Genomic DNA, 13,796 nt, shown 5'->3' with positions numbered 1-13,796 from the left:
AAGATATATTTGCTACTATTACTATGGCAAGTCGGGACTGCCATAGTAATATGCTTTGGACACTTCTTCACACAGGATTAATAAACTATATACACAATATAGTATAATAAACTATAAAAGTATCAGCGACTACTAGTGTGAGCTAATGCAAGTAGTCCAAGTACGTAGTACAAACTCAGGCAACTCGCAGCAAAGGTGGTAAAGGTCTGATCACTATTCTTGGTATTTTCCATAATGTAAAACACATTTCCTGGGAAATGTATGCTGTTATTACATTATGGTGGGAGGTCACTACCCAGACCCGTTTCAGCCTTTATTGAGGCTTCATCAGTGAGTAACTAGACCAAATTAATACCAAAGGGTATAGCGAAAAGAACGTATATACTCTGCTATACGAGTTGTCAAAAAGGTGCACCCATTAAATTACTTAAATATAAAGAGCCAATAGGCTTCATTTCGGCGATATAAACATTATTTAAATTAAGGGGATATTAAATCCCACATTGTTTTAAAACCGAAATGAAGCCTGTTGGCTCTTCATATTTAAGTAACTTAATGGGTGTACCTTTTTGACAACTCGTATAGCAGAGTATATAAGTTATTTTCGCTATACCCTTTGGTATTAATTCGGTCTAGCTACTCACTGATGAAGACTCCATAAAGGCTGAAACCGGTCTGGGTAGTGATCTCCCGCCATAATGTAATAACAGCATATATTTTCTAGGAAATGTGTTTTACATTATGGAAAATACCAAGAATAGCAATCAGAACTTTACCACCTTTGCTGCGAGTTGCCCGAGTTTGTACTACATACTTAGACTACTTGCATTAGCTCACGCTAGTCGCCGATACTTTTATAGTTTATTATACTATATTCGGCATGACTCTCTCTGATTCCAATCTTTGAGTTTCTTATTCGGTTTTAAAACAATGTGGGATTTAATATCCCCTGATGAGACCTCAATGAGGGTTGAAACTGGTTTGGCAGTGCTGTAGCCAATGAAGTTTAACTGAGGCTTGGCTATTGCTAATATGAGTACGCTCTCTTAAGGTTTTTGCCTTAAGGGAGCAATTTGATTCTCCGGTGAAAGTGTTTTCTGGTATGGCTCGGTGAGGGGCTTTGTCAGTGAATGCTTTTCTCTGGAGTATGAATGGTTCTGCTCAGAGGTGGTGGTGGATGGAAGGCTATCACTAAGTGGAGCCAACGCTGAGATGGACGGTCTTTCGCCCACTATTGAGTGGCCTAGGGATCGTCCGAATTTTTAGAGACAGCTTTACTTATTCATAAGGCTGAAACCGGTCTGGGTAGTGACCTCTCACCATAATGTAATAACAGCATACATTTCCTAGGAAATGTGTTTTACATTATGGAAAATACCAAGAATAGCGATCAGAACTTTATCACCTTTGCTGCGAGTTGCCCAAGTTTGTACTACGTACTTGGACTACTTGCATTAGCTCACGCTAGTAGTCGCTGATACTTTTATAGTTTATTATACTATATTCGGCATGAAACTCTCTGATTCCAATCTCTGATTTTCTTATTCGGTTTTAAAACAATGTGGGATTTAATATCCTCTTAATTTAAATAAATTAGTTTAATCCTTTATCCAAGTGTAAGCAAACAAAGTTTGAGGTAATATGTTATGGACAGAATGAAATATTAAGGTCTTGGACTGTAGAGGGGTGGTGACAAGGAAATGTATAGGCAAATTATTATGGAAAATAAGAAATGGGATGATAATTATGGTGATATAGATTAGATCGAAGAAATCATCTGGAAACAAAGAAAATGAATTTCTCAAGTATTTGAAGATCAGCTGCCTTAAGCAGTACATAACAGAGGATGCATGAGGATCAAGGGTTTTGGATTTGATTATTTCATCAGAGGACGTAATTTTAAGTGGGGGTATCGAAACTATCCAGTTGGTGAGAGTGATGATAAGGTGATCACCTGGCTTGAGTGATCATGAGGTGAAAAGTAGGTGAGAAAGTTCAGCAGTGAGAGCAATGTCACATGGCCCAGACACATTGAATACATTTTTAGTGCATCTAAATAGCCAGCACCCTAAAATCCACTTTACAATGGAACTAGAAGCCAATGACTGCCTACCCTTCCTGTACACACTGATCACACGTCTTCCAGAAGGTTCCTCATCACTTTCGGTTTATAGAAAATCCACACATACAGGGAGATACACAAACAATCACACCATCACCCTTCTCAACAATATGGTATCTTAAAAACACTAACCCATAGAGTTAGAGCAATCTGTTCCAACGACATTGCTCTCACTGCTGAACTTTCTCACCTATGACACACCTTCTTAACCAACGGTTATAATCCCCATAAAATAGATAACATACTAAATGCTACCCAGAAATCCCCTCTATCTACCACAGAAGACTACAACAAAACTATCACCATCCCATACATTAAAGGCACATCTGAAAAGATATCTAGGGTACTTAACAAACACCAACTATGCACAGTATTTAAACCTTATGTAAAATTAGCAACTCTCATCCATTCACCTAAGGACAAATGCACTCCTTTATCACATCCAGGAGCCATCAAGCCTACTACAGACAGACAGGAACAACTGTGGACATCTGCCTCAGTGAACAATAAAAATATATCTGACACTTTCGCTATGGCAAGTCAGGTCTGGCAGACCATGCTTTGGATAGCCCTGCACACAGGATCCATTGGAAAGAAACAAAAGTAATGCACAGAAGCTTCTACAAGTCAGAGAGGTTGTTCCTGGAACCAACAGAAGCCTTAAAACATACTCCAAACCTTAACAAATATGGCTGTATAAATCTATCAAAGATTTGGGAGACAGTCATCTTAAGACCAAATTAATATTTATTACTTTTATTTTATTTCATTTTTTTGAACTTTCTAAGACTATCATGTGGACTACTATTTCAAAACTTTGAATTTTTTTTTTTTTTTTTTAAACCTAGATGGTGCCATATTAGGACTTTAGTCTTGTGTTGCACGCTGCAATTACTTTTACTAGTCCCACTGTTACACCGGATTGTGGTTGTTTTGCATTTGTAACAAACTTTGCGTTGTGTGCTCTGAAGATGCTGGATATAATACCAGCGAAATATTAGCTTTTAAGTTAATAAATAGTTATTTTCTTATCCATCTATGTTCATATCAAACCGTGAAATCTATTACAAAAAATCTATGAATTGATATTATACAGTTAATTTAATAAAGCGAAATTATAAACTTACATAACATTTAATGACTTTTCTGTTGCTAAGTACTGGTAGAAAGTTGCTTTATAGAAGGGCTATAGTGTGTACATTTAATGCTGCACAGGCAATGCTCAAATCATTCCTCAATCTATTTCTCCCTTTTCGATTTGATATTATTTAAGGCAGAAAATAGAGTTTCACAAGAGTATGTAAAAGAGAAAATTGTTAGAAGAGCTTTAGCAAAGATTTTAAGAGCATGAAAATTTTCGGGAAGGCTATTCCACATGCTTAGAATTTCACAGTCTGAATTTTTACATATGGTATCATGCAGATGTCCCCGCTCAAGTTCTTCTAATTCATTTCTAAGAGTAATAAACATTCTTTTCCATATAAGATTACACTGGAAGTCGGCTAGTTGCATTTCTAGATCTTTTAAATCCAACTCAAAGCTATCTAATTTAAGATCCATGAATTCTGTTTCATCAGGATATTTTATGAAATGGATTGGTTGTTCCAACATTAGAAATTGCTCAAATCTAGAAGAAAACTGCTCAGTTACTGACTTTAGAACTTCGGTAGATTGGTTGACATGTTGTTCACGATTTTTGGGGCTGATTTCATTAAAAAACATTTTCACTCTTGGGAAATACTTAAAATTGTTACTTTCTAAATCCTGTTGAAATATTTTGAGTTTATTCTCAAAGCTCTTGATCGTGCCAAACATAACATCAACAGATTTTCCGAAACCTTGCAATTGTATATTAAGTTCATTCAGGTGCAATGAAAAATCTGTGAAAAATATCAGCTTACTGAGCCAAGCAGAATCGTTCAACTGAGAAAATTCGTGCTCCATGCCCTTCATATTTAAATATAATTTAATTTAATTTAAACATCCAACAAACCATTCAAGTACTTGGCCACGACTCAACCAACGTATATTATTGTACATTAATAGACCATTGTACACTGATTCAACTTCACTTAAAAGTGAATTAAATTCTCGTTTGTTTAAAGCACTGGCAGCAATAAAATTAGTTACCTTTGTCACAATTGTCATCACATCATCCTTTAAGCCTGATTTCGCACACCTGATGTATAATACATGTCTCCTGATGTATAACACAATGGAAACAAACCAGGGGATGACCAACATATTCTGTAAATTGTTTGATAAAACCGACATTATGGCCAACCATATTAGGCACACCATCAGTTGTAATCAAAAATATTTTTGATAAATATATTATCTATCTGTTTCATACGGAACACTTTAACAACACAGTCGCATATGTCTTTACCTGTCGTGTTTTGAGGGAAAATTTTCTAACTTTATCAATTCCTCGTGCATAGAATCACTGCGAACATACTTTGCAATGAAATTGTGCAACGTGAACAATGGCATGAGTTCAAGTCTTGCCGTATTTGATTTTCTACACTAGCATTCATTGATATAACTCTGTCTTTAATAGTATTTCTACTTAATGGTAACGCTTTCATGTGCTTTACAATAGCTTCCTTATTATGAAAGTCCTCAAATAAAAATGGTGCACACTTTACGAAAGCTTCTTTAATATAATCACCATCACTAAGTGGTTTCCCATGTTCAACAATAGTATGTGAAATACTGTAATTTGCAGCTACTAAATTTGAAGGTCCTGAAACAAATTTAATTAAAGTCCCTGATTGTGATTCTGCCAGTTTTAGATGTTGCGATATGTATTCTTTAGTTTTCTTTAAAGTTTTTTCTAGGAGCCATTTGTGCTTAGTTTCAAAATGTCTTCTTACATTCCAAATTCTATTCACAGATAGCTCATACACAATTTACAGAGAACTTTATCGCCTCTATCAATAACACCATATTGTTCAGTGCAGGCATCTTGGAAATTTCTTCCATTTCCTTTCTGTGATAATTTTAGTTTTTTATTAGTGCTAACTGCCATTGTAAAAGGGTTCACAAATTAAAAAAGAGCACAATTATATACAGCGGTAATTAAGCAGTAATAATTAATAAGAACTAAGAATTACTAGAAATGAATTATACACCAGCAACTCAAATTACTTAAATGGCAGACCATGCAAGACTACAACTATGTTTTTCAGCAGGGTTGCCAGATTTATTACTGGTACGTTCGTAGCAACCTTGTTACGTTTTAGTCACTATCATGCTACTAAACAGCAGCTATTTAGTAGGTTTTGTTGCGACGTCATCGTAAGTTGTTACTATTTGCATTATTTAACAAAATTAACTGAATTTTGTTAAATTCAGTAAATTTTGTTAAATAATGTTTTCATTATTTACTCAGATAAATTCAATATTTAATCCTGCGAATTATATTTTCTCTTAAAGTGGTTTTAAATATGTTTAAAACTTGTATTACTCAGTCGGGAGACTTGGAATGCATGCATGAATGAATTTCGCACAGAAGTCAAATGAAAACTTTAAGTTTATAATATATATATATAAAGAACATATTTATAAGTTTGTATCATATAATATTGATAATTTTTATAAGTTTTTATAATATCATATGACTATGCAGAAATTATAATGATTAAGAAAGAAAATGTAAACTTAAAATGCACGTTGTTTATAGGCTAGTAACAAAATAAAATAGAAATAAGCTAACTAGAAAATAAAATAGAAATAGGCTAACTACAAAATATAATTCTTTCAATGAACCGAAACCTACCTTCGCCTTAACTGAGAGCGATCTTACACGATTTATCGCAGTTTTTTTTTTTATCAGAATACCAATATCTTTAAACATCCAAGGTGTGTCACCTGAAACCCTCAAGTGTGTCAGTGCTGACACGCGTGTCATAGGTTCGCCATCACTGGATTAGACCCTCTGCAGCAGTTACCAATCTCCAATTTCATCCATTAACATCATCTTGCCAAAATCCTTCTTCTTTCTGCTTGCCACGTATCAAAAAAACTCCCAAAGTTTTTCTTGGCCTGATTTCTGCTCATACTGCAATTTTGCTGTCCTCACCAACTGAGTCATTCTCCTGGCCTGCCTTTGTACTCTTCATGCAACTGATTACAGGCATACCCTGGTCATATGATGGGTTAGGTTCCACGGCGTTGTTATATAGCAAATTTTGTCATATAGTGAATCACTGTCTTTTTTTTCCTTCCATTCTTTTTTTCATGCATGTAATGGTTTAATAACATTTTTAAGCAGTAATATGTATGCATAAATTACATAAATGAAGCATTTATTTATACTTCAGATACGAAAATGAAAAAGAATAATTTTTGCAAACAAAAAAAGTTATTTTACATAGCTTGACTTGAGGAAACATGCCAACCAGTTTGGTCATCAATCTGTTATTATTATTATTATTATGACACCTCCAGGGAGTTCAAAGACTCATCGAGGGAGAGTGTGCCAACAGCATCGAACGATTGACCCCCTCCCAACTACTAACCACGCGCAAACTTGCTTAATTTTTTGCGAGCCATTAGTAGCAGAAGTTCTACCACTCGATCAATCTATATCACTAAATTTTTTCCATTTTGGCAATAAGATTGTTACATTTCTAGATAACTGTAGTATTAACTCTTGTAGCAGTTTTCGCTTCACTTAGATTGGGGGTTTAACAACTGTAACAACATTAGGGCACAAGGTAGCATAGCCTACAACATGTCTTCTTTGTTTCACTGGAGCAACATCTCCCTTACTTTGAATTTTATCTGCCACTATTAACAACAATAAAATAAAATAATAGTTATAAATAGTTTATAATTCACTTTGAAATGCTAAAACTGAGAAATGTGATGAGCAAAGAGATCGTAAATGAACTAAGTTCACAATACTGTACATTGCAACTCCAGATATACAGATTCATGGCATTGTGTTGTTAAAACAGTCATATGAATGAATGCATTGGTCTTAATTGAAAAGCACTGTATAATCAATTCATCGTAAAGCAAGCATCATAATACAGGGTATTACTGAATTACCATTATTCATGTAGTGCCTTCTTCCAAATTTGATGCTGATTCCCTCACTTGTCCACCACCTACCTTCTTCAGCCTTTTGAGTTTATAATGTATTCACACATCGATGCTGTTAAGTATTTCATTGTCAATTTCCAAGCAGCATTTTTTTCCTTTTCACTCAACTCCTCATTCCATGATATAGCTTCAAGCTGTCTCCTAAGCATGTCATAATCAACAGCCTTGTACTTCCACATATATCTTTTCCTCACAGGAGGCATCATATGGCTAGCTACAACCCAGATGACCACTTCATGATCAATCTCACTAATTGGAGAGAATAATAATAGATTTAGTTTAATCCTTTATCCCAGTGAGATAAAGGTCGAAATAAAGGTCAATAAAGGTCGAAACTAGTCTGGGTAGATGGCCAATCCCTTTAATGCATAACAGTATACATATCCACATAGGAAATGTGTTTTGCATTATGGGAGATACTGGGTTAGAAGTGCCTGGTAGCTTGCTCCACCTTTGCCACGAGTTGCCTTGGTGTTGCACTACTTACTGGATAAGATAGTACAACACTATATTTAGTCCTGAAGATATTTTCAGGCGCAAACTTTGTTTGCTCTCACTGGGATAAAGGATTAAACTAAATCTATTATAGTCTAACCTAGTGATAAATAAATTTTCAACATAATTGGAGAGAAGTCTAAAGCACCACTCCTAGTTACATCCTCTGATGAAATGATCAGATCTAAAACTCTCAATCCTTCATGCCCTCCTTTATTTACTGCTAAAGATAGTTGTCTCTCAAGAACTCAAGAAATTCATTTTCCTTATTCCCAAATACCATCTCCTTATTCCAATCTATATCACCATAATTAAAATCACCCATAATAATCCCCCCTTCCCTTGTTCACTAACCGAACTTGCTGACACATTTCTTCATCACCTCACTCCACATTCCTTAGCTTATACCAACATCCAACCTTCACCTCATATTACACTGCCTGAAAACCATTACTACATCAGCAGTACTCCCTCTCTCTTCTTACCCTTTCTATCCTTGAAAAAAATACTGTACCCTTCCATTTCCATCAGGATATCATCTTCATTTAACTTTCACTTATTCCAACACTTTTTGGGCAAATAAACTCAGTCAGTAAAAAAATTCATCTACTCTATTTCTGATACTCCTGGCATGGGTGAATAAATGCAGTATGTATCCCACAATGCAAAGTACATCCACCCCTTTTGGAAGCGTATAATGCAGGGTATAATGGAAAGAGCCACTACCCAGACCAGTTTTGACCTTTATTGAGGTCTCTTCAGTGGGATCAGACCCAGGAGAGAACCCTGCAGTATGCAGGGTTCTTTCCTGGGTCTGATCCCACTGAAGAATCCCAATGAAAACTAGTCACAGTAGTCCTTCTTTGGGACTCTACTCCTGAATAAACTACTCTCTGATATCTCTCCATCAACCACCCTTTTATCTACCTCACCAACCCTATATCCATCCCAATGTGCTGCAGTTTAACTGATTAGAATTCCATGTGGTATTCTGTCAAAGGCCTTTGCAAAGTCCAGCAGTATCACCATAAACTCATTACCTTTATCTAACTCAGCTGTCATTGTATTATAAAACGTGAACAAGTTACTGAGTTACTGTTGCCCCCCCCCATACAGTATCCCATTTCCATCTATCCACTCCTGTATTTTGTTCTTGTATACCACATTAGTGGAACTGTACTCCAGGAAATTGACAAAGCCAGAGACTTGGGAGTGTTAGTGGATATGGAGTTAAAGTTTAGGGAGGCACATAGCAAAAGTGGCTAAAGCAGCTCATCAGATCACATTGTTTCTCTTTATCAAGTCTTGATAAGATCCCATCTTGACTACTGTGCACAGATCTGGGTGCCAAGGTTTTTTGCTGATGAGAAAGAGGTGGAGAGGATCCAGAGGTGAGCGACCATGATTGTAGCAGGTGTATGGAATGAATCTTGTGAGAATAGGTCGAAGATTTGTGGGTTACAGAAACTAGTTGATAGGTAGAAAAGGTATGATATAGAGACATACAAATTACTGAAGGGTTTTTTACAAGTTAATTCAGAGGAAAGTTTTCAGAACAGGTCTGGTGATTGGAGAACTAGTGGCCATCCTCTAGTAAGAGGATAAGTAACTGAGTAAGAGTGTAGTTAGCAAGGGTGTTAGAACTAGGTTTTTTGCTTGAAGAGTGGTGTTTGTGAGTGAATAGGTTGCTAGGATCTGGCAACCTATTCAGGGCAGGTACTATGACTTTGAATGAGTTCAAAGTAAAGTATGATAGATACTGTGCAAATGTTGGATAGACTCATCAAGAGAGGTCCTAAATGAGTCTAAGGACTCCTGGGAGTTGCTTGTTATCCTAATAATAATAATAAAAATTAAGGTTCTGTAATATGTGATGCACCTCCATTTCATTTACCTCAGTGCCCATATAAGCCTTTGTCTCTCTCGTTACTGCAATATCTCCACCTGGATGATGTACTCTTGCAAAGTGTTCAGTTAGTAATTCTACTAATTTGATTGATTCAGTTACCTCCCTGCCATCGGCATTTATTAAAATCATTTTGCCATAAACATTATTTCTTATACTTCCAGCATATTGAAAGAACTGTTTGGGATTATCTTTACCTGCATTGCTAATTTCCTTTCATACTCTGTTTTTTCCTTTCTTACCACACTGGTTACCCTTCTGGCCTTTGATTTGACTGCTCATGTACTTGTGTCACCTTTCTCCTTGAATTCCCTCCACAATTTTTTCTTTTTTTTTTGCAGATCCAGCATAATGATGATATTCACCCATTTAATTCCCACCAGATTTACTCTCCTGACTCTAGGTATTCAGTATGCCATCCCTCAAACACTTCCCATGCACTATCAATATCCAGCTCTCGCAGTGATAAGCTTAGGAGGTTACTTGGATCAGTGCTATAACACTGATCCAAGTAACCTCCTAAGCTTATCATATTTATCAGCCCTGTAATTACACGCATACTGCTTCTTAACTAAAAAATTCCACACATTTAGCCACCTCCTGGTCAAGACCACATGATCACTCTCTCCATTTGGTAGCAATGTGGTCATATTAGTTACAGAGCAATTCTCAAATTACTAGATCGAGCACTCTCAAACCCTTAGTATATTCCGTTACATGCTATCTCAAGTAATTATTCTTTAGTAACTGCATAAATTTCATTTCTTTCCTCCCATGTGTCCTCTCTTCCTTTCAGTCTATGCTCCCATAGTTCAAATCCCCCATAATAATTACATGCCCTCCACTGAACCATGAACATCCAGCTGTATATTTTGTTCTGCTAGTCTCTATTTCACACCAGATAGCCTCAGATGTGCTATTTTCACTGGCCTGCAGTTGAATTCTACTCTCCTTAGTTACAGTTCATTGGCCATCATCAGTAACCCATTGTTTTCTCTCTATCCTCCCTGAATACACTGTACCCTTAACATTCTATCCCACTAACTATATCTTCTGTCAGCAACTCACTAATGCCAATAACCTTCAGCCAGGAGTTCCTGTTGGCTAGAGTTTTTTTTATAATTTTTTATCATTCAAGATGCTATCATACTGCTCTTCAGTATAGTTTTAAGAACTGTTGTTATCCTTGTTGTTAGCCTTCTTCCAAAAAACTCTTTGCTCATCTGAGATTTAAAGAATATCTACTCTCAATGCAGTGTTTTATAATCTTTATCAATTTTTTTGTGACATATCTTTCTAAATTTGTGTATATTGTAAATGAGAATAACTCTAGTTTTTAGGAATAGGCCTGCAGTTACTTAAGAAACATTTTATCTTTATAGGTCTGAATGTGTGGTGTCTAGACCTGTGGGGAAAAGACAATCCTCCATTTATGCAAGCACTCCATTTTAGTTTTGGACTTGGGGCACTCATAGCACCCCTAATAGCTGAACCTTTCCTCTCACCTATTTGTAAAGAAAATAATCTGACAGAAAATAGTACACTACTAGAAATGGTCATGATGGAAGATGAAAACAATAATGAGAACTGTATTTCAGCTGATATCAGCATAGCCAATAGGACTATAGGAGAATACGTTCCTAACATTGCATATGCATACACAATCATAGGAACATACACATTTATTGTTGTTATTTCTTTTCTAACATTATTTATCATTAATCGTACAGAAAGGCACGAAAAACCAAATCAAGACCAAGATAAAATTGTGAAGCCAAGTTTAATCTTTACAGTCACTCTTATGGGACTGGTATCACTTTTTTTGACTATATTTTGTGGAATGGAAATGTCTTATGGACAGTTCCTAACAATATTTGTAGTAAAAGGAAGTTTAAAACTCTCAAAATCCACCGGTTCCTTTATGACATCAGTATATTGGGGTACTTATACATTTAGCAGGGGGTTTTCTATTTTCTTGGCTACAAGAATGCCTACTGTTTTGATGATAACTATTGATATGATTCTTATAATGATTGGAAGTGTAGTTCTTGTCATATTTAGTGAACATGTAATTGAAGTGTTGTGGGCAGGAACAGCTCTGTTAGGTCTTGGTACAGCATCCCTTTTTGCAGGAACTGTAGCATGGACAGAAAGATATGTAATTGTTACAAACAAAGTGGCAGCTATGTTCGTGGTTGCTGCATCACTAGGAGGAATGATAATGCCAATTATTGTAGGTCATGTCATAGATTCGCATTCACTAGCTTTAATGTATATTATATTAGTTTGTAGCTGTAGCTGTGTTATATTATTTATTCTAATTTGGCAAATAGCTAAGAGGCATGGAGAAAAGTATTGCCAAAATGAAAATGTAGTGAAAGAGAGAAAGTTATCTTATGAAAGTACAAAATTTTAATTTTTAGAGCACAGATGGCTTCCACTACAGCAAACATCATTATAACAAATTACTGAAAAGTCCCTCAGGCACTGTTATTATTCTAAAAGAAATTCACTATAGCAAACTATTCACCATAACAAATAATTCTTATTGATCTTCAAAGTTTGCTGTAGTGATGGTCATCTGTAGTCTCAGTGTACATTTTTAAATAAAATAAATGAACTAAAGTTCACACAATGAGTCTTTTGACTCCATGGAGGTCTGGATAATAATAATAATTTTTGTTATCCTGTGGGTGATAATATAATTAGACCAAGCAAAAAATACCCACAATTAAAATATTCCATATTTCACATAGAACAAAGAATAGTAATATTATGTGCAGCAGTATATTTGACAAACTATAAAGAAATTGTGAATATAGGCTTGCTACTTTTATACTCTAAATATAAGACCTTATTTTTTTAAATGAAATTTAAACATAAACAAATTTTAATATACATTATCATCATCATTAGATCTCAATCATTGTGAGAAGTGCGTACTAGAGATGGCATATAGCAAGCTCAGGGTACTTGATATAAGACCTATGTTCTTCACTAGGAATAAAAGCAGATCTTCCAGAGTGTACAACCAGCCTGGTTGGCTGAGTGGTTAGCATATCCGCTCTCCAGCCAGGCTACGGGTTCGAATCCTGCTGTGGGCACGGATGTTTGTGATTGTCTGTGAAAATACCAGTGGTAGTGGTGGGCAGTAGATGGCATTGGTGTAGATGATACAGTTTGCTGTAGTTGATGGATTGAGTGGCAGAGCCAGAGTTGTAGAGCAGGTGCCCTCCCTCAATGTGTCTTTGGGCTCCTTGGAGGTGTCAAGTGATGATAATAATAAATAAGGCAAGCCACAGGGGCAGTGAATCTGATAAACACTTGGAAATCCAAATGGAGAAAACTTCTCTTTTGATTTACATTTATTTTATATCCAAAATAAATGTAGTTCATCCCAGAATTTGGTTTACTTTAGAAAAAGAAGAAAACAACAAAATAGTTTTGGATCTGCTAATTCTTTGTCTACCTGGTGGATGCCTACAATTCTTGGTATTTCACAAGAAGACTGATGCAGGCTGCTATATTCATGCAGAATCACACTGTTATCTTTCTAAAAAAGTTGGGACCATCAAGAGCTTAATATATTATGTCCACTCTTTATGTTCTACAGGTAAGCTTCTACAAAAAAAAATGCATCGCTTACTTTTGTCAATTGGTATCAATGAAGCATGCAGCATCTATAGAATCATTGCCTCTTCTGCTCAGGAGGAAATCACTCGTATTCCATTGCCTTATTTGAAATGAATATATGAACATATAAAAATTGTAAAGTCTCTAAACATTTTTATGGCATTTTATCATGTCAGAAAATCTCCTTTCTCTCATCTCCAGAGGGAAAGCTTTCTCTACTTTGTTTTGTGTTTACCAAATTCTTTGCAGCTGTGGCTTGTCTTCTCATGGACAATCTGTTTTTATCTCACATGAAGAACATAAATCTTACATCAAGTTCTATGGACCTGAACAGTCTGGGCTTGCTGAAAATGCCATCTGTACTAATCACAAAGTATTCTGGAATAAGATTAAAATCCTGTAGAAGATTTCTCATAGAACAAATTTTATAAGGAAACTTGTGAAATGTTACTTCACTGCCCAAACTTAAATTGATATGATGATTTAAGTTTATCCTTTATGAAGGATAATACTTTTAAAATCTCATAG

At 35.7% G+C, this 13,796-nt stretch overlaps 1 protein-coding gene and 1 pseudogene across 1 annotated transcript in view; both read left to right on the top strand.

Moving 5' to 3' along the window:
• The window catches only part of LOC150102381 (sodium-dependent glucose transporter 1A-like), a 49,574-nt gene extending 37,523 nt beyond the window's left edge, over positions 1–12,051 (top strand). The window contains exon 4 of the mRNA XM_090399567.1: positions 11,018–12,051. Within this exon, the coding sequence (XP_090255693.1) occupies positions 11,018–12,051 (1,034 nt within the window). The remainder of the gene's footprint in view (positions 1–11,017) is intronic.
• LOC150102382 (U4 spliceosomal RNA) lies at positions 975–1,089 on the top strand (annotated as a pseudogene).
• Positions 12,052–13,796: the final 1,745 nt, after the last annotated feature.

This window comes from Typopeltis vanoorti, chromosome 10, assembly GCF_054136105.1.
Source record: "Typopeltis vanoorti isolate ZY-2024b chromosome 10, IOZ_Tvanoo_1.0, whole genome shotgun sequence".
NCBI classification, from domain to species: domain Eukaryota; kingdom Metazoa; phylum Arthropoda; class Arachnida; order Uropygi; family Thelyphonidae; genus Typopeltis; species Typopeltis vanoorti.
This window is presented reverse-complemented; position numbering and strand designations above follow the sequence as displayed.